The sequence below is a fragment of the Gasterosteus aculeatus genome, chromosome 9 (assembly GCF_964276395.1).
Source record: "Gasterosteus aculeatus chromosome 9, fGasAcu3.hap1.1, whole genome shotgun sequence".
Classification (NCBI taxonomy): Eukaryota; Metazoa; Chordata; class Actinopteri; order Perciformes; family Gasterosteidae; genus Gasterosteus; species Gasterosteus aculeatus.
The window spans coordinates 22,976,333-23,004,173 of NC_135696.1; the positions used below are offsets into that span (position 1 = coordinate 22,976,333).

The 27,841-nt window shown below is 46.8% G+C and overlaps 4 protein-coding genes and 1 long non-coding RNA gene across 9 annotated transcripts in view; 2 read left to right on the top strand and 3 right to left on the bottom strand.

Moving 5' to 3' along the window:
- The window catches only part of alg13 (ALG13 UDP-N-acetylglucosaminyltransferase subunit), a 9,960-nt gene extending 2,994 nt beyond the window's left edge, over nucleotides 1–6,966 (top strand). The window contains exons 9-25 of one of the 4 annotated variants that reach the window (XM_040185483.2): nucleotides 502–619; nucleotides 1,380–1,444; nucleotides 1,923–2,023; nucleotides 2,099–2,184; nucleotides 2,321–2,582; nucleotides 3,217–3,324; nucleotides 3,434–3,581; nucleotides 3,771–3,930; nucleotides 4,008–4,043; nucleotides 4,122–4,174; nucleotides 4,453–4,521; nucleotides 4,984–5,098; nucleotides 5,174–5,293; nucleotides 5,374–5,414; nucleotides 5,501–5,615; nucleotides 5,732–5,839; nucleotides 6,254–6,966. In XM_040185483.2, coding sequence (XP_040041417.2) covers nucleotides 502–619; nucleotides 1,380–1,444; nucleotides 1,923–2,023; nucleotides 2,099–2,184; nucleotides 2,321–2,582; nucleotides 3,217–3,324; nucleotides 3,434–3,581; nucleotides 3,771–3,930; nucleotides 4,008–4,043; nucleotides 4,122–4,174; nucleotides 4,453–4,521; nucleotides 4,984–5,098; nucleotides 5,174–5,293; nucleotides 5,374–5,414; nucleotides 5,501–5,615; nucleotides 5,732–5,839; nucleotides 6,254–6,591 — 2,043 coding nt within the window. In that variant the 3' untranslated portion in view covers nucleotides 6,592–6,966. The remainder of the gene's footprint in view (nucleotides 1–501; nucleotides 620–1,379; nucleotides 1,445–1,922; nucleotides 2,024–2,098; nucleotides 2,185–2,320; nucleotides 2,583–3,216; nucleotides 3,325–3,433; nucleotides 3,582–3,770; nucleotides 3,931–4,007; nucleotides 4,044–4,121; nucleotides 4,175–4,452; nucleotides 4,522–4,983; nucleotides 5,099–5,173; nucleotides 5,294–5,373; nucleotides 5,415–5,500; nucleotides 5,616–5,731; nucleotides 5,840–6,253) is intronic. The other 3 variants (XM_040185484.2, XM_040185485.2, XM_040185486.2) reach the window with 3 other exon arrangements.
- LOC120824646 (protein EOLA1) lies at nucleotides 6,690–7,961 on the bottom strand. Its single transcript, XM_040185581.2, has 3 exons — nucleotides 7,785–7,961; nucleotides 7,344–7,629; nucleotides 6,690–7,275 (listed from the first exon to the last, which is right to left on the bottom strand). The coding sequence occupies exons 2-3, from the start codon at nucleotides 7,600–7,602 to the stop codon at nucleotides 7,067–7,069; spliced, it is 468 nt and encodes a 155-aa protein (XP_040041515.2). The 5' UTR covers nucleotides 7,603–7,629; nucleotides 7,785–7,961; the 3' UTR covers nucleotides 6,690–7,066.
- A 3,576-nt stretch (nucleotides 7,962–11,537) lies between these two features.
- Nucleotides 11,538–21,968, bottom strand: LOC120824609 (actin-binding protein WASF3). Its single transcript, XM_040185524.2, has 11 exons — nucleotides 21,599–21,968; nucleotides 19,212–19,351; nucleotides 18,980–19,114; nucleotides 16,822–16,975; nucleotides 16,594–16,711; nucleotides 16,477–16,521; nucleotides 15,026–15,150; nucleotides 12,762–13,019; nucleotides 12,548–12,684; nucleotides 12,280–12,477; nucleotides 11,538–12,201 (listed from the first exon to the last, which is right to left on the bottom strand). The coding sequence occupies exons 2-11, from the start codon at nucleotides 19,342–19,344 to the stop codon at nucleotides 12,038–12,040; spliced, it is 1,467 nt and encodes a 488-aa protein (XP_040041458.1). The 5' UTR covers nucleotides 19,345–19,351; nucleotides 21,599–21,968; the 3' UTR covers nucleotides 11,538–12,037.
- Nucleotide 21,969: 1 nt separating this feature from the next.
- LOC120824616 (opsin-5) lies at nucleotides 21,970–26,270 on the bottom strand. Of its 2 annotated transcripts, XM_040185538.2 has the most exons (6): nucleotides 26,137–26,270; nucleotides 25,709–25,914; nucleotides 24,981–25,080; nucleotides 24,794–24,898; nucleotides 23,277–23,500; nucleotides 21,970–22,914 (listed from the first exon to the last, which is right to left on the bottom strand). In XM_040185538.2, exons 1-6 carry the CDS (start codon nucleotides 26,264–26,266, stop codon nucleotides 22,450–22,452), a joined length of 1,230 nt encoding a protein of 409 aa, XP_040041472.2. In that variant the 5' UTR covers nucleotides 26,267–26,270; the 3' UTR covers nucleotides 21,970–22,449. The 2 variants fall into 2 exon arrangements, with proteins under 2 accessions (XP_040041472.2, XP_077936112.1); XM_078079986.1 differs by having other exon boundaries at nucleotides 25,709–26,266.
- Nucleotides 25,299–26,804, top strand: LOC144383139 (uncharacterized). Its single transcript, XR_013450571.1, has 2 exons — nucleotides 25,299–25,952; nucleotides 26,182–26,804. It is a non-coding gene; the product is annotated as an uncharacterized LOC144383139 (long non-coding RNA).
- Nucleotides 26,805–27,841: the final 1,037 nt, after the last annotated feature.

Sequence of the window (27,841 nt, forward strand, 5' to 3'; positions counted from 1 at the left end):
CATGATCTGCGTTTGTACGTCATCGGTATTCTCAGTGAACGGACCAATGATGCGTCACTAGTCACACACAAATTAGCCTCAGAGGGCGTTACAGTCTGAACGCATGCAGCATCGTCTGTACCAAACCCTCACATCGCCTTCATGGGAGAAAAGGACAGAAACCTCAGTGAGAACGTCAGCGGAGGATCCGTCTCCTGATGGACAGACTACGATGACGTCATGAGGACATAAAGGATGGTCCAGTGGTTCCTATGCTAAAGGAGCTAAGTAAGGAAGCATTGAAGCTCCTTTCCTTAGCACTTCGGGGTCATTTCACTCTGAGGACCCTTCCTAAGAAGAAAGGAATATTCCAACGCATTCGCACGTGATTGGACTGTCAGCACATCTTCTGTGGTGCTTTTTCGTTGAGCAGCTGTTTGTATGTAAAATGCTCCCAAATCACAGCAGCCGTTAAGTTTGAGCTGTCAGAAAGGTTGAATGCGAATCTGTTTCTGTTGGCAGCCTCCTGCTGAAGCCCCGCCCCCTTCCAGACTGTCTCTACCTTACAAGGTCATGAAGTCTCTCGATGGAGAAGCATACAGGAACCTGGAGTTTGACGTGTGGCAGGACACCTGTAAAGGTACGAGTCTGTAAGCATTCTTGCTGTTTCTATAGAACAACGATTCCTCACGTGACATTGGGTTGTTCCACTACTGTTACTCCGCTCCCGTCGCTGGTTACCGGTCCGCTCCAGTCGCTGGTTACCGGTCCGCTCCCGTCGCTGGTTACCGGTCCGCTCCCGTCGCTGGTTACCGGTCCGCTCCAGTTGCTGGTTACCGGTCCGCTCCAGTCGCTGGTTACCGGTCCGCTCCAGTCGCTGGTTACCGGTCCGCTCCCGTCGCTGGTTACCGGTCCGCTCCCGTCGCTGGTTACCGGTCCGCTCCAGTTGCTGGTTACCGGTCCGCTCCAGTTGCTGGTTACCGGTCCGCTCCAGTTGCTGGTTACCGGTCCGCTCCCGTCGCTGGTTACCGGTCCGCTGCAGCAGTTTTAAGACATTGGTACTTGTGGTGGAAACGGATGGGTCGGGTCTACATCCAGGACCTGGTCTAACCTCACGTCCCTGCCTGCTCACTCTGCTCTAGATCGATCTGCTTGTTGCTCCCTCACTGAACAACATACCGCCTGTTTGATGTTCTGCCTCAATTGGGGGCAATTAAATCGGGGCAGCAGAAAGCCTGTAAAGCTAAAAGCAGTCCACCTGGACTACGTAGCACTTTATTAGCACTTTCTTGAAGAATTGTACTTGATTCTTGCTGTTCTGGTCTGTTCCCTTTATGGTTGAATGAATTATTGTAAGATGTTTTGTATAAAAAGCATCTAAATGAAATGTTTTCTGACAGAAATGCAGAAGACTGACTACATGGTGTTTGCGGGGAGGCAGTACTTCCTGGGAGACAAGTGTCAGGTAACACCACTTCTGCTGCTGGTAGTGTAGCTGGGAGCTCATCCGGTTGCACACAAGTAGCACCGGTGCAGCGGCCTGATTTGACACCTGACTCCTCATCGGGTTCCATCACGGCAAACCTGTTTATATACGTGACATTTCAGAACAAAAGGACACATCAAAGTAATGAAAAATACCAAAATAAAAGTTCCTCTAAAGGCCGATCTTCTTTTACTCTTCAAAGATGATCTTTATGTAATAACCCAGAATCCCATGGAATGATTGGCTGTTATTGGAGGGAACCAGTGACGATGACTTGTGTGCACTACAGAAATGCCTCATCCCTAAAGTTGGTGGTAGATATTTTATTTTGAGACCTCCTCCCTCAAGGATTTGAATAAAAAAAAACAATCTGCTCGATAGAGGTCAACATGGTGGTTGTGGCTCAGTTTGTCCTCCTGTAAGACGGCCTCTGGTGTCTCCGCTGTGTCTGTCTCAGGTGCGTCTGGAGCCAAAGGGAAAGTACTACAACGCCTTCATCCAGGAAGTAGGAACGCACGCGGCGGCCGTCACCGTCTTTATTGAAGAGCTGGGAGAGAAGTAACACGTGACCCAAATAGAGCGAACTCCAGCCGAGTCCCTCGAAGACATTGTTTATGTCCTTTTCTGTCTCAGACACCTGGTTCCTCTGACGGACCTGAAGCCAGTCAACCCAGTTCCAGCCTGGAACGTCGCTGCTCCGATCAGGAAGGGAGACCTGGGTTTGTTCTCTCCGGGGTCCACTTTGTCCCCCCTCTCCAGATGTTTGCTTAATAGCTCCATTGTCCCTCCTCTCGTCATGTCTTTCCCGCTTCTATCACGTCCATGTCTATACACTTGTTATGTCTCTTCTGCCAGACGTCGACTCTCGTGGTCAGCGACATCACCGCCATCGCTACTTCAGGAAGTCTCGTGGCAACAGCGGGTTGAAGGGGGCGGAGCTTCTGATGTCGCCGACTTCCTACGGAGGCCCGACTTCCTCCGCCCTGCCCCCCCGCTTCCAGCCAGCAGGCCACCCTCGCCCGCCACCCCCCCTGTCACCAGGAACCATGACCTATGACCCCTACGCCCCCCCCCACCACCACCCCCCACCCAGACCTCCTCGCTACGGCGCCTCCAGGTGGGACTCTAGCAGACCAGCCACCAGGGCCGTCACGATAGCACGTTGTTGTTGTTGTGAGACTATTTACATTTATGGCGATATTACTGCAAATTTCAGACTATTTTTTGCCATTGATAACATAATAACAATATAATATCAAAGTAATAAAAATACGCTATTTCAAATAACAAAGAACGTTTTATTTGTCAGAATAGTTAGACATTAGGATCGGAATGTGAAAATATATATCCTAATATAAATACAATAAGTGCAAGGGACACGGAGCGGGCGAAGCATCAGGCTTGATGCGGTCGGGTTCGAGAAAATGTGTCGAGTGGGAAAGTGCGGCGGTCCGGAGACGGCGTTCCTCCCGCCCAAAGAGGACGAGCAGTCGGAGGAGCCGACAGTAGTTCAGGTTAAAGGTGGTTGTTTTAGCTTAGTTGGGTTCACTGAGTCTCTTAAGCCCCGCCCCCCTCTCCATAAGGAAAAAGGACCGAGGCAGCGCGATCAACTTAAATGTTGGTGACGTTCATTTATATGTAAAATGAATGTCGCAGCACCAACTAATTTTATCGCATATTGCAACAGACAGACAAACACCTGTTTGTTACCTGTGAGCCAGAAAAGAACTTGTGTGTTGGATTCTGTTCAGAAGCTCCACCCGTTTCCTGAACCGTCACCTGATTGGCCCTCAGTTGACCTATTACCACCCTGGAAGGAGGTATTACCATGACTACGAGAGCTATGCCTTCAGGTCACGGTAAAGAACCGATCAAGTATTGATCACCCTTCTGACATCATAGAAAGACCGTTGGTTGTTGCTTGTTGTGCATGTAGTAACCATGACAACGGGACCCCCATTTGTTCAGCCGTAGTCGTCGTCAGCTGGCGGCTGCCTTGAACAAAGACTGTCAGTTTGGGTTCCCAGCGGAGGTGGAGGAGGAGACGTCTGACTTGGAGGCCAACATCACCTTCTATCAGCTGGACGACCGCGATGGTGTCTTCCCCCCGCTGGCGGTAAGATCCAGGTTGATTTATTGATCTGCATGAGACGTGAGGGCACAGTAACCCTTTTTAATTTCAGCACGCTCAGCTAGTTGTTGCTGTGTGCTCCCGAGTGCATGAGTCATGTGACCGCTAGTCATTCTCACCCAAAGAAAGGACGTCCTGGGGAATTATCGTTTTTATTTAATGTGGCTCCTCCAGGGTCCCGCTGTGCCCCCCCCCTCCATAGGAGCCCCGCCCCCTCCCAACGGCTCCGCCTACAGAGTTCAGAGAGGGGCGGGGCCTGCACCTCCACTTGGGAGCCCCCCCATCTGTTCGTCCGAGGAGGACCAGGAGGATGCCAGCACCGTAGAGGACCAGGGTAAAAACTGAGCTAAAGCTTTCAGGTTGATCCAGCAGGGAGTTGTATTGTTCCATGTGGTGTTATTCCTGTTTCAGCAGAGTACACCGAGGACTACATCTACATCACTCAAGGTGGGTACGTTCACCAGAAGGTTCTCTCAGACGTCCTCAGGAAGTGATGCATGTTTGTTCTAACGTGAACCCTTTCAGATCAGAACTACCAGACCTCAGGTGTTTACACTGCTGCTGAGCCCTCCAACAAGGTAACACACCTGCTGGATGTTTGGCTAGTGCGTCTCAAATAAAACTAAAATGAGATCTTCTGCTGGCTGAGAACCATAGCTTCCAGATGTTGAGTGGTAAATGGAAATAAGTTCTGTATTGTGAGACGTGTTGAACGTGGGTGCAGAGTATCCTCCGCATACAAAGAAATAAATGAAGGTGTAATATTGGCTCACATGATCAGTGATAAAACAAAGTCTAGAGACCCAGGCAAGTAGAACAAAAAAAAGTCAGTTAAATTATTATCTTATTTTGAAAGGACGAACAGGAAAGAGGAACTACTGATTCGCCACCGAGACCAGAGATGAACTACAGCTACACACAGCAGGTACACACAATATTTATGACGAGACAACATCTGGATCCTGCTGGAACAAACCTCTGGCCTCCTGTGGGACGATGGAGGAAACTTGTCCTTTTGTTTGTTTATGAGGAACCATATACAGTTCAAACACGTTGCCCTGTATCAGATTATAGCTTGGCTAATTTGCATCTGTAGTCCATTGACGGGTTATGACAAACTTAACCCAATAACAAAGAGTACCGGGTGAGCAATATAAGAAGTTAAAGTATTACGTTGTGTAAAGTCATTTTTGCTTCATGCTCAGTGCTGAGCACATGATGGAGCTCTGCCTCAGCGAGGGGACGCCACCCGTTTGTAGCTCTTACAGCAAAAGATAATAGACGGAATGAAGCGGTGCGGTCACGCAGTGGAGGCGGGGCCTAAACGTTTAGTTTGATAGACCCTGAACTCGTATGTTTATTAACAAATGGGTCTCCTGTCTTTCAGGTGGTGAAACCATTAGTAATCTGCTCTTCACCCTCGTCTTCCTCCTCCTCACCCTCTTCTCCATCACGTGTACCTGCCACTGCCCACCTGCCGGCAGCCACACAGACACGCTCAGGTACGCACACGCACACACACGCGCGCATGTACACAATGCAAGAGAAGAAATGTGATTCATTATTTCTATTCCTAGTTGCCATGGGGATTCCAGCCTCTTCTCCCTGGTTGGTTAATGAGTTGGGTGAGCCCGTCTGCACCATGGTAGCGCCGCCCGCTTACTCCTACGATCCTAACGGCAGTGATTTACCCAGAGGTCAGAGGTCAACCCACGTAAACGCATTGTCACTTCCTGCAGCTTCTTGTCTCAGTGTGTGTGTGTGTGTGTGTGTGTAGACTGCAGAGTCCTCCAGTATTACTTCAATTTAGGAGTCCAGGTAAGACTATAATAACACCCCCCCCCCCCCTTCAAGTTATGAATAATTGCCAATGTGAAAATACCCCCCCTCCCACACACACACAGTGGTACCATCAGAGCTATTGGCAGCAACAGCAGCAGGCGTACCCTGCCACCTCACCAGAGGCCTCCTACCCTTACCAGCACTACACCCCCTACCTGAACCAGGAGCCCCTGCATGGTAAGGCCTACTCTGTCTCTGATTGGCTGCTGCGTCCATGTGACGCTCTGGTTGTAGTCTTCTGAGTTGCTCTTCTGAATGGTTCTTCTCATTCTGTTTTTATGACCTTTCTCTAGCCGCCCCCCCGCTCTACCCAGAGACGACTCGAGGCCTCCATCAGCCCACCTCCTACTACCCAGAATCCACCAGGGCAGGGGATGGACAGACTGACGGACACAGCGGTGGTCAGTACAGCGTGGGTTTGTCTGTCAGCCAACACATTGATTATCTGATTTGGTTTCAGTCTGATTGATCTGTGGCATCAACAGTTGTAGAAAACGTCAGTCTGACACACTTTGATATTTGGACGTGGGGGAGAGGGCGCACTAGAAACCGCAGGGTTGGCGGTGCCCCTGAGCAAGACGCCTAACCCCTTTATTATAATGTAATATTTGTAATGTAGACGTATTGAGTTCTTCACTATAAGAGCTAATCATGTTGTTAGGGTGACATCGAGCGTTTTAATCTTGTGTTCATGACATCAGAGCTCCGGAGGATGGAAACATTGGGAGCTCCTCTGGGCTTCAGTGACGTCACTACAGGCTTTTTGCTACTTCTGGGTACGCTGATGTGATTTTGTCTTTGTCCCACCCCCTCAGGCGAAGGCCCCTCCACTTCAACTAGCCCAGCCCCTCCTTGCTCCGCCTCCTCCTCTTCTCTCCTGTACCACGATCAAACACCTCTCCCCCCTCAGTCGCTGCTGCACCTGCCGTACGAAGCCCCGCCCCCCACCACCTACATGCCATCAGCTCCCCCCCCCCTTCCTCACCTCACCCATCACTCCTCTTACCATACCTGCCTCCCTCCCTCTGCCCACTGGGGTGCACTGCAGACTGGAGGCCACGCCACCCGGGTCTACTGCCCCACTTCTAACCCCACCCACGTGGTCGGTTACATCACAGCGCCGCCAACGCACTACATCTCACCCCCCATCTAACACGCCCCTTGTGTTCCATGAAAAGGGCTAACTGCTAAAGAGTTGGCAGAAAAAGTAACGTTGGTGATTAAAACAACATTTGAGAATAACAACCAAAGAAACATTAACATTTTAATGTTGAAAGATGTTATGAAAACAAGTTTGTCAGCGTGGTCGTGTTTGATTCACGCGCTAAAGGAGAGTTTTAGTTTTTCACTTATTTGTTGGTTGTGACTGAACAGATCGTTTCATGGAGGTTGATTTAGTTTAATTTGTCAACCGGTCAAAGGGGGGGTGACTGTCCCTGTTTATCGAGGGATCTATTTGTGTTTGAGTCTGTTCAAACTGGTTTTCTTTTCTTTCTGGGTGAATAAAGTTTGTTTCACCAGCAGTTAATGCTGCTTCACATGACCTCATGTCTTACAGACACGTTAGCATTAATGTTCAAACAGACTGTCCGTTATGAACGGTAATCCTGGGATACATCTTGGCATCGTCATGGCAACAGCTCAGCGGGGATCTCCACAGACCACAGGTCGCGACCTCCCCGCGTCTTCAGCGGCCTCTTGAGCCAACGAGGGTTGGATAGGCGAGTCAGGTGCTTCTCCTGCAGACCAACCAGAACAGCTGACTGCTCGAGGAGTTGTTGCTCATCCCGCTGCAGGGAGGGACGGCACAGCCAGGTTCCACCCACGTCCACCAATCCTGAGAGAGGTCACCGATGAGACGAAGCGTTTTGGATCAACTCCTACACCACCCATTCGCATCCTTACCTGCCACCACGCCGCGACCAAACCTCTCGCCCGAGTCCAGTAGCGCTTGGATCTGAATCGGGTTCATTCCCAGCGGGCCGCTCAGCACCTCCTTCCAGTCCTCCGCCTCCCAGTCTCTTACGGCAATGTGGACCGCCAGGGTCTGGTTCTCCAGCGGGGCCAAAACAGGCCTCCAACGGCTCTCCAGCGTCTTCACCCCGTCTAGAACCAGGCCAGCGTACGGCTGCCGAAATGACAGGGCCCACGTCTGCACCGACATGTTAGCAAAACAAGCGCACCGCAGACCCTGAAACATAGAATATTGTTATACACACACACACACCAAACTCCAATAAAAAAACATTTAATTGAATCAATAAATCAGGTCACATTAATTTAACTTATTGATTAACCATTGACTGTGAGAGTTGAAATACATTAGTGTTTTCTTCCAATAATTACTTATTTTGGGAGAAACGCGGCACTAAATACGCGGGTTTGAACGCCGTGTGGTGCAGAAGGATCCGGTAAGTTTGCCTCCGGTAGAATCAAAGTACACGAGGATGTGCGCGCGGACGCGTCACTCACGGACTCTTCCGTGTTTCCCGCTGCTTTCTTTTTACTCACTTCCGGTGTTTCTTCTTCGTGATGCTCCGCGTCTCTGCTGCCCTCCACAGGTGGAGGTCTTATATGACACAAACACTTCATACTTCAAACTACAGATTGTAAGTATAAAAATAAACTAAATAAAAATATATATCTTGTCAGGGTCCTGTTCCTCACACGTGGCTCATCTAAGTCGATCAAATGTCCGATTGACATCAGGTCGCCTCAATCATCAGGAGTCGATCGCCGAAACCGGGACAGTTTTTTTTAACAGTATAACGGCAAATAAACTTAAGAGTCTTTTTTCCCCCGCTGACGAGCAGGAAATGATCATGAACACATATGAGGAGATAATATGTTCATTTGAATCATTTCTGTCGGATGAATTGAACGTATTGTAACGTTACATCTTCTACGTGGTTCATTCTGTACGTCCATCGCAGTGTGTCCGTCCCTGTGTCTCTAAAGGTTTGTTCTCCCCATCGAAGCGTTTTCATTGTTTGGGGCGTTTTTCTGTGCTGATGTGATGGTTTCTGGACAGAGGACGTCACATGTGTACTGACTGTAAAGACACATGAGGCAAAAGCTGACAGCGCCCCCTGGAGGCTACAAGCCCGACAAAGTATCACACAAGTTCACTTTAAATGCGTGTTGGTAAAAAGTGCCTCGTCACTCTAATCCAGGGGTGTCAAACTCAATTGCACAGGGGGCCAAAATTCAAAACACACTTCAGGTCGCGGGCCGAACAGAATAAACATTTATTGAACACACTAAAACTAAATGTTTCTTTTAACATAAATATAAATACAAACAGACAGGAATGTTATTCTGCAATAAATAAACTTAAACTTCAAATAACTTAAAATATCTTGCTCTCCATAAAAATATATCCAGTCAAAATTATACAAGTTAAAAATATGAACATGCTGCAAAAAACCGCCTGAAAAAATAAATAAAAATTGTGACAGTGCTTGTGCTTTAAGTAAACATTAAAATAACGAATCAAAACATTTGAGTTTCTTGCTTTTGTCATTTTATATAAAAAAAGCCCTTAGATTTTAAATATCACAAATGATTTTACTCTCCATAAAAATATCTCCTGTCAAAATTATACAAGTTAGAAATATGAAGATACTGCAAAACAAAATAGAACCTGGAAACCGTCGTGGCGCAGGGGTTGGAGAAGATGTGCTGGGAAGAAATAGTCTGTTGGTTCGATTCGAGGCTGCCCCATGTTCCATGTCGAAGTGTCCCTGAGCAAGACTCCTAACCCCTAATTGCTTCCCAGTCAAAAGTGTGAAAAAGCCATGGGCATAAAGTGTAATGTAAGTCGCTTTGGATAAAAGCGTCTGCTAAATGACCTGTAATGTAAAAACATTCAGTTTTCTTTTCTCTTATGCCATTTTATCAGAGCTGGATGCTTGGCATCTTTTTTTGGCAACAAGTTGGTTTATGTTTTTCGTGAGGTCCCGTGTTGTGGAGACTCTCAGGATGGACTGAAGGTGCTCATCAGTGAGACGACTCCTGTGTGCGGTATTGTTTTCATCACTGAGAACAGCTTCTCACACAGATATGTGCTACCAAACACGCACAAGGTTCGAGCCGCATGTAGACGGAGCTGGGGCATTGCTGCGGGAATGGAGTGAATAAACAGTGTCGTACTTTGTCCTTAGTGTCCCATCACACTGCAGCTCAATCAGCTCCATCTGAATCTGCACAGGTGCAGTTTCCACGTCGACGGCAAATGGGTTGCGAAACAACTCAAAATTATTTTTTTGTTCCTCAAAATCACCAAAGCGCCGTGCGAACTCCGTGCGCAGCGCGCTCAGTTTATCAGCAAACTGCGTATTTGGGAACACCGTTGTTCCGCATTACTTGGCAACAGGGAAAGTGGGGCAAGTTGCACTGGTGCATTTGTGTCTCCCATAAAATCAGCTTCACTGGAAATGCCTTCACTGCGTCATACATGTCAGTGATCATGCGGTCACGTCCCTGGAGCTGGAGGTTTACGGCATTGAGACGTGCGGTTATGTCAGCCAGAAACGCCACCAAAAGCGCTCGGCAAGGGAGCTGAAGCGCTGCATTATGGGATCTGTAGTTTATTTGGTTATCAGCGCTTCATATCGTCGGGCCATTAGTAACAATAATATAAAATGATCTCGCGGGCCAGATATAATTGCATGCCGGGCCGGATATGGCCCGCGGGCCTTGAGTTTGACATATATGCTCTAATCAATCAGATATCTATTTAAATGTGTCTGTTTGCAGGAGGCTTCATGATGATCATCATCCAATGAGAATAATGATCTCAATTCTTTCAGAGTATGTAGATGAAAACAAGCCCAAAGAATCCGATTGATACGAATGAATAGGATCTATGTACCAGCTTATGTATCAGATGTATGTGTAATGACCATATAGAACTAGGTGTGGACATATATATATATATATATATATATATATATATATATATATATATATATATATATATATATATCAATTGATCAAATGTCTGATTATGAATAATATATATATATATATATATATATATATATATATATATATATATATATATATTATTCATAATCAGACATTTGATCAATTGAAGCATTTAAATGTGGAACATCCAGAAGTTTATTAAGCAACAAATAAACCAACAGAACTTTACGAAGAGCACGACATGCAGCGGCTTTCCAGATGTTCTCTGCATCGCAACGCTGTACAGATATGAGACCGTGTGAGACATGAGACTGTGTGTGAGAGAGTATGAGAGTTAGTAGGAGACAGTCCGTGGGACAGTATGTGAGACAGTGGATGCTCAACTGCAGCATGTGGTGTTCATCACGTGACGTTTCAGCTCGGGATAATCTTCTTGTAAATAAATGATTCCTGTCTTCAGCATCGACAGTGCTCGTAGACGACGTCATCGCCATGTCATAACAGGTCTTTTTGATCTCGGAGAACTGTCTCCCTAAAACGTTAATCTAACTGATATCACCCTATTCAACCTGCCAAAGACGATGATGGTCCACTTCTACACGGCCATCATGGAGTCCATCCTCTGCTCCTCCATCAGCGTCTGGTACGCTGCAGCCACAGCCAAGGACAAGGGCAGGCTGCAGCGTGTCCTCCGCTCTGCAGAGAGGGTGATCGGCTGCAATCTGCCGTCCCTGCAGGACTTGTTCGCTTCCAGGTCTCTGAAGCAGCTAAAAAGATGGTAGCCGACCCCTCCCACCCCGGACAAAACCTGTTTGTGCCCCTTCCATCTGGCAGGAGGCTGAGGTCCATCAGGACTAAGACCTCCCGCCACACCAACAGTTTCTTCCCGTCGGCAGTCGGACTCATTAACAGAGACGGTATGTTTCCTGATTTCTGATTCCTGATCAATGAGGAAGTGAGCTGTCTTTTTTTTCCCAGGGAGTGATGAACTAATCCAGCAGCTCAGATGAACCTGCGCCAGAGCAGGTTCAAGTTTTTCGATGTGTTGCTATGGTGATTTAGCCAAACCTGCTTCGGGAAACCGAGAAAGCCTGATCTATCTCATCTCATCCTGAAAATTAGCCGGCTAACTCAATTAGCCACGTACGAGGAACAAGGCTCTGGTCAAAGTTCCTTCAGATTTTACTTTATTTACTCTTTTCCACCAACATGCAAAATCACATCAGAACGCACAGATCATGAGTTAATAAATCAATACATCTCTACAACCAATCACAGATTAGCTGTGAATTTAATGAATGCTACTGCTTCCTGTTTTTATAGATGAGCTGTGGTGTCACACACAAACAATTAACATGTCCTTTGGTACCATAACGACAAGGGACTCATGTTGCGGTCACGTCAAGGTTCACAGGGACAACAATAATCATCTATAATCAATAACTGAACATGACTATAAAATACAAAAGAAAATATTACAACGATAAAACATCTACTCGTAACAAACCATTGTAAAAGCAGCAACATGTGACCTTTGATCTTCATTGTCCTGAATAGAAGAGTCATTACAACCTGGAGATTGTAGAACTGTGACTATGCGGTTCTACCTACATAACATATATATCATTTGTGTGTGTTAAATACTCCTGGACCGGCAGGTTAAAACCTCCTCAGTCGGACCACTCCTGGTCCTCAGGTTCTGACTCATCTTCGGATTCACTGTACTCCACGGCGATGCGCCGCGACAGGATGGTGGCCACGTCGTTTCCTGTGGGCTCTCGTTTCTTGGCCTCCTCCTGCTCACGCTGCTCCTGAACCTTCCTCAGCTGGATGCCTGTGCAACCATGAGAAGAGAGGAGAACCTCAGAGCCGTGCAACCACAGGCTGGACTGAGCTCTCGGTGAGACCTTACCTCTGCGTATGGCGGCTAGCAGGTCGCTGCGGGCATCGTTCAGCGGCACGATGAGAGGCTTCCTACTGTCGGCTGTCAGTGGTACGGTGGCGAGGGGGGGTGGCAGGCCTCCCGGGCGAAAGGGGGAGGGGTTGTAGTTGGCTGGGGGGGGCGGTGGAGGGGAGAGGTTGTAGGGGCGAGAGACTGCCCCAGCGCCACCTAAAGGCGGAGACAGTTATGGATGGTAGTGAACACAAACACAAGGAACACAATGGAGGGTGGCGGTTACCTTGGTTACCAGCAGCAGCAGGCTGCAGCGGGGTTGCCATGGCAGCTGTGTGAGCGGAGCTGTTGGGGAACGACATTTGTCCTGCTGACGGCATGAGGGGAGGAGGGGGTGGGGGAGCTGGAGGGATCTGATGGTCACTGAAGCGAGAAGGGGGTCAGAGGTCAAACATGAGTCACATAATAAAGCTGCCAACTGTGCGTGTGCGTGAGCGTACTTGGCCTCCTTGGTCTGTGCTCCATTCTGACTAGCCAAGCCAGTGAGCGGTGGGGGGTGGGGCAGATGATGCGGCTGGTTGCGGCCCAGCGAGTGCTGGCGGGCGGTTGCTGCGGCGACCACAGATGACGCAGAGGCGGGTCGGAGGGCGCGGTCCAATGACTGGGTCTGACTGCTCGCCACCGCCACATACTCCTTCCCATCATGCCCCTGGGCCTCGTGGGGGTGGGGACTGGTGTGAAAGGACAAGTCGTCTGACCTAAATGGGGGAGGACATTCATTTTTTTATTGAAAGATATAAGCAGTCAGACACAGCTAAACAACATAAGTGACATATATGCCGCTAGATGATGGACGACCAGCAATTTCGAGACAGACAGACCGATGGACAAAGACACAAGTGCAGTTCCATTCTAGTGCAGAACCATTTCTTTCCACTGCCGTGTACCTCGTACTGAGAGCACTTGGTAGTGGGTAATGAAATCCCCTCCTGCTGCAGCTCTTGTGAGCCAATGTCCAGTTATTGCTGTGATAAAAAGTCGGCTCAGGTTGAGCGGGGGAGAGGGCGCAATAATCTTCGTACAGACATTCACATGTTTAATGCTGTTCTCCTAACTAAACAAGGTTTATATGTGTTTGTACTGATGAGAAAGAATAGATTCTTAATGAATGATTTTGAGTGTTGGTTTAGACAATGACTGTAGTGGTTTCACAGTAGTGGTGCTTTGACCAGGTCCTTAGACAGTAGGTAATATGGGAAACAACATAAAGCATGAACGTATTACCGGCCTCTGTTGTCCGGCTTTACACTTCATTTACAGTTAATTTGGGAAATTCTTTACATTTAGTTGTAAACAGCATCGCTTTAACCGTCAGTCACATGAACCTTGGAGTAAAGCAAAGTGTTTTCAAAGCATGTCCCTTGCGTGTGCGTGTCTCTTGCGTGTCTTTTCACCTCCTTGCGTGCGTCGACCCGTTTTTCTAGACTAGCGTCTAAGGCGACGCAGCCTCCTGGAGCACCAGGCTGTGATTGGTCCGCTGACTACGTCCTTTACGGAGTCTCACGTCTCCGTTTTCACAGCACAATACGGCCGTTATTAAAAGGAAGAATGTTTACGGGAGAACGGATCAGATTGAAGAGCTTTTGAGGGAAGAAATGTGTAAATATGAGCACTTGTACAAGCCGTCATTGGCGGACTATGAGGACGCCGGATGGCCTCTGATTCATGGAGGGAGATCTCCACAAACGAGGGGAACAAAGTCGTGGAGGAAAATACGGGACAAATGTGTCCTTGATGAAAAGCAGCAGTGTGGATGCACGGGGCAATAAAGTCTAAGATCAATAAATAAAGCAACCAGCGACTTCCACACACAAAGACGTGACTCTCTAGGTCGTCTTCAACAAAACACGTGACTCCACCCTTTGTTCTGGAGGTGAATCGCTCTGCAACAATCGCACGACTTTACAACCAGGAAGTGAGACGAGAGAACAACGCTGGGCCCTGGACAGATCCTTATGGGACGCTTGTGGACAAGTGGAGGTGAATAGATTGATAATTATGTATTTGGACCTACTAAGATCTATTTAGCAAAATAGATTCAATCCATTTACCTGGTGAGAAACTGAAGCTGTGCAACTTGGACAAAAGTATTCTAACAGTGTGAAATGCCTTCTTGATAACAAGACGTACAACTTAAACAACACCCCCCTTTGTCCAATAGAGATTGTTTTCTGTGAAGAAGCAGGTGTCAGTAGAATAATTGGCTCTAAAGCCAAATTGCATTGGGTGAAGGGCAAACAAACTGGTATTCAGATGGCAGATCAAATGCTCAGCTGCCAACTTCTCTGCGACTTTTGGAATTGTTAGCGGGATACTGATCTGTCTGTATACAGGTAAAAAGAGGATCTCTCATCTTTGAATACTGGAGCAACTGCAGCCGACTTCCAAACAGTGGAAAACATGATCTGAGAGATTGAGAGGTTGGTGATTTTGCAGATGGGATATATACACGTACAATGTATATTAAATGTATACGGTAAAAAAATAAAATAATAATATATATATATACCGTATATATATTCGTATTCTGAAGGTCGGCTCTGATGAATTTAATATACCAACGTGTGTATTCTCAAGAGAGAAAAATGTAGCAAAAGTAGGTACTGAAGGAATGAAATAGTGATTGAAAGCGTTTGCTATTCCAGCTGAGTCTGACCTCTGGTTGGGACTGATGACGGTGAAGTGTGAGGACCAGCGTGTTTACCTCTCTGGTGACATGGAGCCGTCAGAGGTGTGGATGGGTGACGGGGACATCCGAGCATCGGGGCGGAGCTCCTTGTCGTACGCCATCAGGTTCCATTCCTGGCGTCTGTTACGGGCTTTACGGACCTTCAGGAAGCACAGAGATATCAATCAATAAAGGTGTTCCCAGTAGTCCATCAACAGAGGAGAGCTACTAAGCTACATTATTAAGTATGTCAACATAAAACATGTGCATGGTCATTTCTGCTCTTCTCCCGGTACACCAACAGCTGCACCTCCAGTCACCAGTCCGTGTCGTGGTGCAGCCAGAACAACCTGGAGCTCCACGCTCTAAAGACAGTGGAGATGGTTGTGGATTTCGGGAGGAAAAGAGCTCCACCCTCCCCCATCACCCTGTGTGACTCCCCCGTCACTATTGTGGACTCCTTCCGTTTCCTGGGCTCCATCATCACCCAGGACCTCAAGTGGGAGCTGAACATCAGCTCCATCACCAAGAAGGCTCAGCAGAGGTTGTTCTTCCTGAGGCAGCTGAAGAAATCCAACCTGCCAAAGACGATGATGGTCCACTTCTACACGGCCATCATGGAGTCCGTCCTCTGCTCCTCCATCACCGTCTGGTACGCTGCAGCCACAGCCAAGGACGAGGGCAGGCTGCAGCGTGTCCTCCGCTCTGCAGAGAGGCTGATCGGCTGCAATCTGCCGTCCCTGCAGGACTTGTTCGCTTCCAGGTCTCTGAAGCAGCTAAAAAGATGGTAGCCGACCCCTCTCACCCCGGACAAAACCTGTTTGTGCCCCTTCCATCTGGCAGGAGGCTGAGGTCCATCAGGACTAAGACCTCCCGCCACACCAACAGTTTCTTCCCGTCGGCAGTCGGGTTCATCAACAGAGCCGGTCCCCCACTGACTGACTCTGACGGTCCACCGGTCACTCTCTTCATGTTGTCTTATCTGTCTTGTTGTCCATTGTCTTGTCTGATGTTATGCACCAACTCCCCAGTCAAATTCCTTGTATGTCTAACATGTTTTGGTAATAAATGTTCCTGACTCCTGACATTATATGACTTATAATGCCCCCTATTTTACGCAGTTTGGTCCGCCATCTTTTATCTTTCAGTTCCGCCCTCTTTAGACGTGCGCATGAATGGATCTGATTGGCTGTGATGTCGTATCAGCGGGACTGAAAGACGACGTCTCCTCCATCAATTTATCCGTTTCTACGACATGTTGGATTCATGTTAATCGGTATTTAAAGACAATAAATACAATTCTCAAGACATTTAAATTTGTGGAAAAAAAATTGGTTGAAAAAAAAAAAATTGTCTCATCAACCAAAGATTTGGCGACCCCCCTGCAGTACCTCCGCAGACCCCCTGTACCGGGGGTCCGCGGGTCTCTTTTTTACATTGTGTCTGTCTTTGTTTACGCTATGTCTCTATTAATGTACATTACTCACCTTCTTCACCTCCCTTCCTGAAGACTCCTCCACATGTTTCTGTTCCTGGACAGAAAAATGAAGCTTTTCACTCTGTTTATATTGATTATGTTACGTTTGAGATGAAAGCGAACAAACCTTCTGTCTTCTCTTCGCCTTTCGTTTGTTCTCGGTGGCCTGAAGCATCTTCTCCCTCCACAGGCTGAAAAAGTAAGACGGGTCGGTGTAGAACTTCATACCGTCCTTCTTATCGTCCCTAGAAACACACATGATGGTAGCATGTTAAACGTGACCTATGGGGAGCCGTGATGGCAGCATGTTAAACGTGACCTATGGGGAGCCGTGATGGCAGCATGTTAAACTGACCTATAAAGAGTCAGAATGTTGAGGGGGGGTGGTTTGTCACAGCGTTGGTACATCTCCAGAACCGGGTTGAGGATGGAGGCCCGTGATACCACCTGCTGGTTCTGGATGGTACTGCTTCGGAAAGCCTTCCTCATGTTGATGTCCTGCAGAGACACTACAAGACCAACAGTACCTTCAATAGACGGTAGAAGTACGACTAGTTGTATTAGTAGCAGTACTATCAGTATTAGTAGAAATCAGTTGAATACTTAGTATTAGCAGGAGTAGTAATATAGTATATAGTAGTAATTCTTAGTAGTATAAATGCTACTACTACTAGTATACATTGTACTATAGGTTTTCTAGGACATCCACTTCAATGGCATGTGGTGATTCCCAAGGTTCAATAGGTGCCTCTCCTGTTCAACACCTCGTGGGGGGGGGGGTCGTCGTGGCGCGGTTGGTGGTTCGAGTCCCGGCTGCCCCACGTCTCAAGTCAAAGTGTTCCTGAGCAAGACACCTGACCCCTAATTGCTCCCCGGGCAAAATGTGGACAGCTATGGGTTTAAAGTGCAATGTAAGTCGCTTTGGATAAAAGTGTCTGCTAAATGACCTGTGATGTAACGTAACGCCTCTACATGCTTCCACTAGCTCAGATTATGGAAAGAATAAAGAGTGTCATAATTATGCAGACAACACACAAATCTATATAACAATGTAGCCAGAGGACTATAATCTCATACAAGGGTTGGGTCAATGCATTAAATAAATAAAACAACAGGATGTGCCAGAATTGAATTGACATTAAACAAAGATAAAACAGAATTGTTTTTGAGGCCAAGGACAAACAAACAAAAGTCAAGCTGAGCTTCAATCGCTGATGTTAAAAACCACAAACCAACCCAGAAATGTAGTTGTATAATTACAAAATCAGCCGATTATAACCTGAAGAATATATAAAGGATTAGAGGATTTAAGTGTAATAATAAAAATATGTTGTAACATAGTTGTATGCTATAGGAGTGATTTAATGTGTGTGAAGAACTCCCACACAGACGCTGGAACAAAGGAACCGTGTGTTGCTCCATCTTAACCTGGGTTCTTACCCCAACTTGGTTTGCAGCTTCTCGTTCCTGCGACTGAGGACGGCCTTCACACGTGTATAACAACTACTGCTGGGAGACAGAGCGCTGTGATACGTGCTGGTGTGTTTGACCTCCTGCTTACAGGCAATAAATGGACTTTTTGCAACTTTGATCATTCATCAAGACGTGGTTTTATGAGATAAATATTATAGGAAATCATTCTCTTCTCCCGGACTAGTTTATTGAAATATTCCACAACATAAGTCTCAACAGGATTTGGAAAAACTTGTGCAAGCATTCTGGTTTTGGGACGGAGGATGTTGCATGTGTACAAACTGTAATAAAAAAATAAAATGAATTGAAAAGAATCTTCAGTAGAGTGGACTTTAGTAACAGTGTGTTCGCAGGTCTCTGTAAAAAGTCAATCAGAATACTGCAGCTCAAGTCCTAACTAAGACCAAGATGGATCAAATCGCTCGAGTTCTGAGGTCTGACGCTGCCTTCCTGCCCAACAAAGAATTGACTTTAAAGCCCTGTGGTTGGTTTATAAAGCCCTGAACGGCTTAGACCTGTTCCCGTACAAACCACCCAGACTCCTTTCACTCCCCAGAGCCAGGACCACACAGAGAAGCAGTGTTGAGTTTCTCTGCTCCACATATCTGACTCGACAAACTCCCAGGAAGCTGCAGGTCTGCTGAGACTCCCAAACAGGTGGACAGACTGGAGGACACACAGGTCTGTGGAGAGACTCAAGACTTTCTCTGCTGCCTTTAGTTGACCAGATTCAAGGATGATGTGGGTGCTTTTTACTGTTTATTCCATTAACTGCAACTTATTCTTGTTTATTGCTTTAATGTTTGTTTTCAATGTTTTGCATTTTAGTGACGATGAACATGGAGATGATGGTGATGATGATGATCCCGATGAAGAAGATGATGGAGAGGATGCTGATAATGGTGGTGATGATGAAAAAGATGACGATGGTGATGATGATTACAATGATGAAGTAGAATATGGGGATGATGAAGAAGATGATGATGGTGAGGACGATGGTGGTGATGAAGAAGATGATGTGTCTACACATTTTCACCCACCTTCCTCCACCGTGGAGTCCAGCTGAGTGACCTTCACAGCCAGAAGGTCCACCCTCTCCTGCAGGCTGCTCATCCTCAGGTAGAAGGTGTTGGCCTCAGTGAAGAGCTCAGTGAAGATGTCCTCTGCATGACGACCTGCAGGTCACACAGCTCAGATCTTCACCTGGCGGACACTCTGTTACATCATCCCAGCAGCACCTGTAAGGGCTGCTCATCGGTAACCATCACTCACTGAGGCCTCCCAGCTGTTTGATGACAGCAGCTAGCGTGCTGTTGGTGACGCACTCGAGTTCACTGATGACTCCGTCAGGCAGAGCGCCGCGGCACAGATGCCGGGGCTCGATGAGCCGCTTCACCAACGGCATGGTCCACCTGGGCAAAGACGAGGGGGGGATTGTGGTTTCATCGAAATTCAATCCAAAATGCTATTTCTAATCCCTGCAGTGTCAAAATGATTCAAACCCTGGATGACAAACATCTTCAGTACTTCAGCCCCCTTTAAAATGATTCAGCTCCGTGTTTCAAGCGTATCCTCATTAGTTCAGGTGTGCTTGAGATAGAACACATACTCGCTAGGGGTTTGTTGAGAGTGATCTTTGATTGCATGAAAGAAATATGGCAAAAGAATTGTCAAAAACGTTCAGTGAAGAGATCCTTGCACAAAGACGGAAAAGAATACAAAAAGGTATCAAAAGCACAGAATGTCCCCAGAGATCCAGGTAGAAGCATAGTTGGTGAGTTGAAGGAACAGTTGCTACACAACGACGATGTGGCAGAAAGACGAAGATATCAGCCGCTGCCAGCAGATTCCTGAGGAGGAAAGTGGTGACTGAAAACACCTGCAGCAGAACCTGAGCTTTCAGTTTGCAGAGGAAGGCATTCTAAACACTGAAGGGTTCCCTGCCCGCACTACGGACCCAAAAGCACATCAATAGTAGCCTCCTATATGCACACACATAAATAAAGATACAGTTGTGGTCAGACGTTGGCATACTCTTGTGAAGAACATAATGTCGTGGCTCTTTTCTCATTTCATTGTCAACTTTCTAAGTCACCAAAATTGCTAATTCATGTTGCTGTATGTATATTTTTGACCCAGCAAATTTGGTCACTTTTTCTGTTAACCCATAATAAAGTCATGAGAGAATCAAACTTCATGAATGTTTTTTGTGACAAAGTATCTGTTCCAATCACTCTATCAGAGAAAAATCAGACTTGTAGAAATAACGGGAAACTCAAGAGAGCCACGACATTATGTTCTTTACACGTGTATGTAAACTTTTGATCACAACTGTACTTAATAAATAAAACCAGATAAATAAGCCACCAGTTTGGGAATGCTGTTCTATAGAGCGATGAAAGCTCAGTGGAACGTTTTGGGGCTCATGGATCTTTTGGAGGAGGAAGAATGAAGCATATGCTGAAAAGAACCCCCTGCCTACAGTGAGGCATGGCGGGGGCTGAATGATGCGAGGGGGCTGCTTTGCTGCCTCTGGCACTGGAAACCTGCAGCGCGTGGAGGGCACGATGGATTCAGTCAGGAAGTCTTAGGAAAGAATGTCATGCTGTTCCAAAATGCACACCCAAGAGCCTCATTGCCTCCAGGTCAGGAACGGGCTGAGACTCCACAGGAAGCTGCTGGCTCTGCATCACGTCTGCATCACGTCTGCATCACGTCTGCATCACGTCATAACAGCCGAAGGCGGCTCTTCTAAGTCCTGGAGGTGCTGGTCTTTGGTCGGTTGAATCATTTTCATTGCAACATTAGATACTATATAGAACTCTAATATAATCTACTATTGAAGGATTTTAGTTCAGCCTCACAGGGCATTGCCATGGTAACACACAAACAACCACAGGATGTGGTTACTGTTGCTAGGAGACAGGTGTAATCAGATTGCTCTGATCACATGTGCTTGACATGTTGGTAGCATCATGGCTGCTTAGGTGGCGTGGAAAGGAATCTGACTTTCTTTCACCTGGTTTCAGAGCGCAGCTCCCTAACCTGTGGTAACCATGGAAACCAGTCCCGCTGCTGTGCGCATGCTCACACTCACTGACCAGATCTTTTGTAGGGTAATACAGCGTTTCTATGGTAACGTTAGCTTCATGCTAGCCTCGTTACAAAACACATTTCTTCCTCACTGATGTTAGAAACAAAATCATATAGTTAATTTCAGACAGTGAGCAAAAATAACAATAAAATAAGAAGCACATATTAAAGTAGAACAATAGTACAAAAGTAAGAAGATAAAATATTATAGAAAACAGGAAAATAATGTAGAATAATGTCATAATAATAAGAGATTATAGTCTACTAGAACAAAACACAACAAATAGTGAGATAAATTAATACAATAAAAGAAGATAACAACATAATACAGTGACAGACAAATACACTATGAGAAGCATTGCATTGTATTAGTCATCTCAGCACAGTGTGAGGAGCGGGTTGTGTGCGTGTGTGCGCGCGCGCCTGTTCGGCTGATCAGTCGTTCTGCGTCCATCGGCCTCTGACCGCAGATGACGTCATTGACGGGACCGGATGCCTGACAGGTCTCCAATCACTTTGTCCGTGAGCAGAGATCGTCGATACAGAGCCGATCGGCCTGGACTCACCGCTCTCCGCTCCGGGATCCGGGATCCGGCTCGTCCTGCAGAGCTTCCCCGGTCCGCGGGGTGGATGCTGAGGAGGAGCTGGAGCTCCTATTGACGCTCCCCGGAGCTCCTCGGAGCTCCTCGGCTCCGCTCGGATAACACGACGGATCCAAACACGTGTCCTTAAATCCCGGTGAGCTCACTGTGGACTCGCACGTACATGATTATTAGGTCATTATGTGGAAAATGAAACATCTGCTCAGCTGCTGCCTGCAGGCTGCAAACAGACGAATCTAGATCAGTTAAACTCATTTGGCTTTAAGACGTTAGACGTGAGAGTACTCACCCCCCCAGTTCATCCCACTACAGACCATAATATCCTGTCACCATGGTTACACCTCTAGAGGACGCTGACAGCCACGTCCTTCTTCAGCTTTTTATTATGTTATTACTTCATAAATAAATACAAACCACGGTTCTCATGTAATACGTTGGCACTGTTACGCCTTATATAATTATCATTATATATACATCTGCGATATATATAAATATATATATATATTTTATGTATATTATATGTTTAAATAATATAAATACATATTACATTACATTACATAACAGGTCATTTAGCAGACGCTTTTATCCAAAGCGACTTACATTACACTTTAAACCCATGGCTTTTTCACATTTTTGCCCGGGGGAGCAATTAGGGGTTAGGTGTCTTGCTCAGGGACAGGTCTATAATATAGGGACATAATATATACAGTACCATTTAAAAGTAAAAGTAAACATCTTCTTATTCAATTCTATGAGAAAGTGTGTCCAAACTATATAATATACATATATAATGTATATGTATCCACACGCCTCCATCAGAGTCTGTCACATTCAAACTCAGGCCCGGTGTCAGAGGGGCGGGGCATGTGGATGTGGAACACTTCCTTGCTGATGGGCGGCGGCGTGCCGGGGGGGCTGCTTCTGTTACAGTTGGGCCCGGCAGGGGTCGGGTGGGGCAGGAACCCAGGCGAGTACTTCCGTTCCGTCCGGTTGAGGGGGACCCGGAGGCGCCCGTGGGCCTCAGCCTTGGATTTGAAGCGTTTCAGCTTCACGGTGTCCCTGGAGTCCCGTGTGCAGGGCAGCAGCACGCCCACGTCTTTGCGGAACTTGGAGCTGAGTCCGAAGTAGATGAGGGGGTTGTAAAAGCTGGCAGACTTGGCAAAGAGGCGGGTGAAGATGCTTGTGAGGTTGGGCACATGGAAGCCCCACGCGGACCACATGGAGACCACCGCATACGGAGACCAGGCCAGGATAAAGGCTGTGCAGATCACTATGGAGACCTGGAGGAACCAACAACAGGCAGGGGTCATCTCACTAGTCTTTGATTTAACGTTAGCATGTAGCTTAGCCTCTTGTCACCTCTAGATAAATCCCATGAGGACAGACTCAGAAGGACTCAGAGCCACGAGGTCTCAGACTCATGGGGACCCACAAGGACTCAGACCCATGAGACCCACAACTCACAAGGATTCATGAGGACCAATGAGGACCCACAAGGACTCAGACCCATGAGACCCACAACTCACAAGGATTCATGAGGACCAATGAGGACCCATGAGGACTCAGACCCATGAGGGCCAACAAGGACACACAAGGACTCACAAGGACCCATGACAACCCAAGAGGACCCACGAGGACTCACGATGGTGACGTCCCTCTCAATCCTCCTCTGCCTGTCGCTCAGCTCCCCCCCAGCTGACAGGGCGTTGCCCCTCTTCACTGTGTTGATGATGGACACGTAGCAGAAGAGCATGATGAGCACCGGGAGGAAGAAGCAGAAGATGAAGATAGAGATGATGTAGGACTTGTAGACACTGGAATAGTTGGCCTGGACCCAGTCGATCTCACAGGTCCCATAGCCTCGGTCTGCGGACCAGGAAGGAATCAGAAATCAGGAATCAGGAACATTTATTGCCAAAGTATATTAGACATAGAAGGAATTTGATGTGGCGGTTGGTGCATAACATTGCACAGTAAAACAATGAGACAATGGTCATCAAGACAAATAACACAGTTCGGGAAAAATGACATGCTCAATTTTAAACTTCTCAATGCAAATCTACAGTATAAAATAGAAGAATATACAAACTAGAGGAAAACAGAATAAAATATATGAAAATTAAACAAAACAAATTCAAATTAAGTGCAAAGGCAAACAGATAACCAGACTCTAACAAAGTGTGTTGTGAGTGTATGTAAAAGTGTTCAAGTGTATGTACTTATGGAGTGTGAAGGGATGTGCAAAGGAGTGACCGGTAGAAAAAGGGGGTGACCCGGGCTCTGTTGATGAGCCTGACTGCCGAAGAGAAGAAACTTTTTGTGTGGCGGGAGGTCTTGGTCCTGATGGATCTCAGCCACCTTGGGGCACAAACAGTTTCCAGAGTGTTCTGGGGTCCTGGAAGAGGACAAGTCAGTTTGCTTCCAGGGTCCTGGATAATGATGGTCCTGGGTGATGATGGAGCCCAGAAAACGGAGGGGATACACAGGGTAATGGGGAAGGGTGGGGCTCTGTTCTTCCTGAAATCCACAACCATCTCCACTGTCTTTAGAGCGTTGAGCTCCAGGTCTTTCTGGCTGCACCACGACACCAGATGGTCAGACTCCACCTGTAGGCGGACTCGTCCCCACCAGAAATCAGTCCAATGAGGGTGGTGTCGTCCGCAAACTTCAGGAGCTTGACGGACTGGTGGCTGGAGGTGCAGCTGTTGGTGTACAGGGAGAAGAGCAGAGGGGAAAGAACGCAGCCTTGGGGGGAACCGGTGCTGATGGTCCGGGACGCTGAGACATGTTTCCCCAGCTTCACGTGCTGCTTCCTGTTAGACAGGAAGTCTGTGATCCACTTGCAGGTGGAGTCGGGGACGTGCAGATGGGAGAGTTTGTCCTGCAGCAGAGACGGGATGATGGTGTTGAAGGCAGAGCTGAAGTCCACAAACAGGATGCTGGTGTAGGTTCCTGGGGAGTCCAGATGCTGGAGAATCCAGGGCCATGTTGACCTGTTGGCTCTGTAGGCGAACTGTAGGGGTTCCAGGAGGGGTCGGTGAGGCTTTTTAGGTGGGACAGGACTAGCCCTTCAAAGACTTCATGACTACAGAGGAGCACAGAGGGCTCAATGGTCACAGGTCAGAGATAGGTGGTTTAGTTGGATTAGAATCTTCGTACCTTTGTAGCTCCCCCAGCCGAGCAGCGGCGCTCCAGACCAGAACCCAGCTGTGATCCAAATGAGCAGCAGGCTGATGGACACGCTGGTTCTACTAATGTGACGAGCTGAAACATGAGGAACATCTCAGCTCACCGGACAAAGATCAGACCTTTATGAGACTTCTGCACCGTGAAGATGAACTCTGACCTCTGTTGGGGTGACAACCTTTGATGTAGCGTGTGATGCTGATCACCGTCAGGGTATTGATGCTGCTGAGTCCGAACACCAGCGTGAAGAACCCGTCCACCTGGAGGAGACAACGGTGTCAGGGGAGAATTTGTTGAGGTGCATATTGTAAGAGTCTCAAGAACTCGTATGTGACCTTTCTTGGGAAACTCGTGACCTGACCTAGTCCACGATGAAATCCATATGTGGCTTGGACAGAGAGGTTCCCGAAACAACATCTGGTTACCATTCCTCGAATCGAAGAGATGTATAAAAGCTCCTGGTTCCCCCCAGAAACTTTGTCAGATCTTCCTGCTCCTTTTGGGGGAAGGAACTTTCTGTCCCTTTTCAGCTGAATTGTAGTCATTTGACTTCTGTCTGTGCTGATGATTTCTGTATTCTTTATCATTTTTCTATATCCTAGTTAGTAATAAATACTTAATCACAAAGCAAGCTCAAGATACTTTTGATTTCTCACATGGGCTAAATCCACAAAATTTCCACCACAAACGGGATGGGTAAAAGCTGGATTCCTGTGTCTCGGATGAGTCTCAGGTATTTCTCAGGTATGTCAGGTGAGTGTCAGGTTAGTCTAAGCGCATCTCAGGTATGTATGGTATGATATTTCTCAGTGAGTTTCAGGCGTGTCTCAAGTGTGTCACAGGTATTTGTCAGGTGTCTCTCGGGTGTATGTCAGGTGAGTCTGGTACCTGGCAGGTCCAGATGGAGGAGATGAGGTAATCGCTGCCCTGGAAGACGTTGAAGATCTCGATGATGCCTCTGGAGTATCCAAACACAGAGATGCTGGCGTCGGACACGGCCAGGTTAAAGGTCAGGTAGTCGGTGGGCTGCAGGTTGGCTCTCTGTCTGTACAGAACGAAGAGGACGATGCTGTTTCCAAACCAGGACAACCACCCTGAACACACCAGGAGACAGGGGTCAGACAGGGGACAAGTGAGCAGCACACACACACACAATCGCATAGAGACTGAAAGACACACACAAATACACAGCAACACACACTGACAGGCACAGACACACACACAGAGCCGTGCAAACAGACACCCAGACAGACAAACTAACACAGACGCACACACAAAAGGTGAAACATATTGTGTGTGTGTGTGTGGAGGCCGACCCAGCAGCAGAAGGTACACTCCAATGATGGTCTCTCCCTGGTCAGACAGCGGGGGGTCCCGCCCGCCCCCCAGCAGCAGGCTGCTGTTCCTCCAGGGGGCGTGGCCTCCGGCTGCGGAGTTGAAGGACATGTTGCTGCTGTGAGACCAGCAGCTCTCTAAGGAACAACAGGAAGTCTCCCTGCTGATAATCCCAGGTAAAGATAGCTCAGCAGCAGGTGGACTGGCTCCAGACCAGAGCACCGCAGGCACCAGGTCATGGTTCAGAGATCAAGGGTCAGAGCGGGGCTCACTAATTAATCCATAATGTCATAAACACTGTTTGACCTGATTCAAGTAGCACACTGAAGTGCACATATATATATATATATATATACATACACAACCTGTATTTTTATAGTAGGGATAGAGCGCCAACGAGTTTTTATTGTGTCATTTTAATATCATTTTCAAGGTGGCTTGTTGTTGTTTGTAGATTTGTAATAGAAAGACTAATTTGTAGTTAGTCTGTATTTCTTTACCAATAAGGAGCGGCAGCACCTTGTAAGAAAACGTGCGTCTTTTTTATAAAGTAGTTCCCCTACGTGGCTTAATGCACATCTTGCCTTTTGGTATCACTGCGCACTACCTCCTCAACGTCACAGCTCCTCTATAACACGTCATAAATAAACTCACTGTGAACTGGAAATCCAGGAACAATATACATATCACACAGTGGAAAAACTTGATTTTGGACCATATCTATATAACAGGAAATGTACCTCGACCCGTCACAATACAACAGAACACTCCATCTGGTCATCTTTTACTAGTTTTTTGCAAATATGACACGAGCCACCATACCGATATTATATATTAATTTATTAATGTTATCTTATTTGTTCACTTGTTTATTTATTAATTAATTAATGTTTTGCCTGGGAACAAATTTAACCCGACGATTACCAGAGGTGTCAAAAGTATTTCATTCATTACTCAATATAAGTACAGATACTAGGGTTTAAAAAGACTCCCGCAGAAGTTGAAGTACTAACTCAAGCTTTTTACTTACTTTTTTACTTTACGTAAAAGTATAAAAGTACTGGTTTCAAAACTAGTTAAAGTATAAAAGTAAAAGTAATGAAATAAATTCCATTAAGGACAAACTCTTAATGCGTAACCTCGCTCACACAACACGTCAGTCCGTCACAATGTGATCAGAAGGCGCCTGCAGATCACGTGACCTGCCGTTGGGATGATGGAAACAACAACAACAACAAATGTATCTGACTTAAACAGATAAAACCACAACCCATTTCCCAGTGACACAAGTCACACACACGTTGTTCCCATTGATGAGGTAGACTGCAGTGTCTCCCCCAGGTTTATTACGTCATGGGGGGGGGGGCACCCTGTTTATAATGATGGAAACACTGAACTGGCAGCGGTCGGTTATCAAACATTGGCCAAATAACCAGTATGTTCAGGCTTTATGAGAAAATACAGAATATATATATATATATATGTATATATATATATATATATATGTATATGTATGTATGTGTATATGTATGTATATGTATATGTATATATATATTCAGGTCCATATATATATATATATATATATATATATATATATGTATATGTATGTATGTGTACATGTATGTATATGTATATGTATATATATATTCAGGTCCATATATATATATATATATATATATATATATA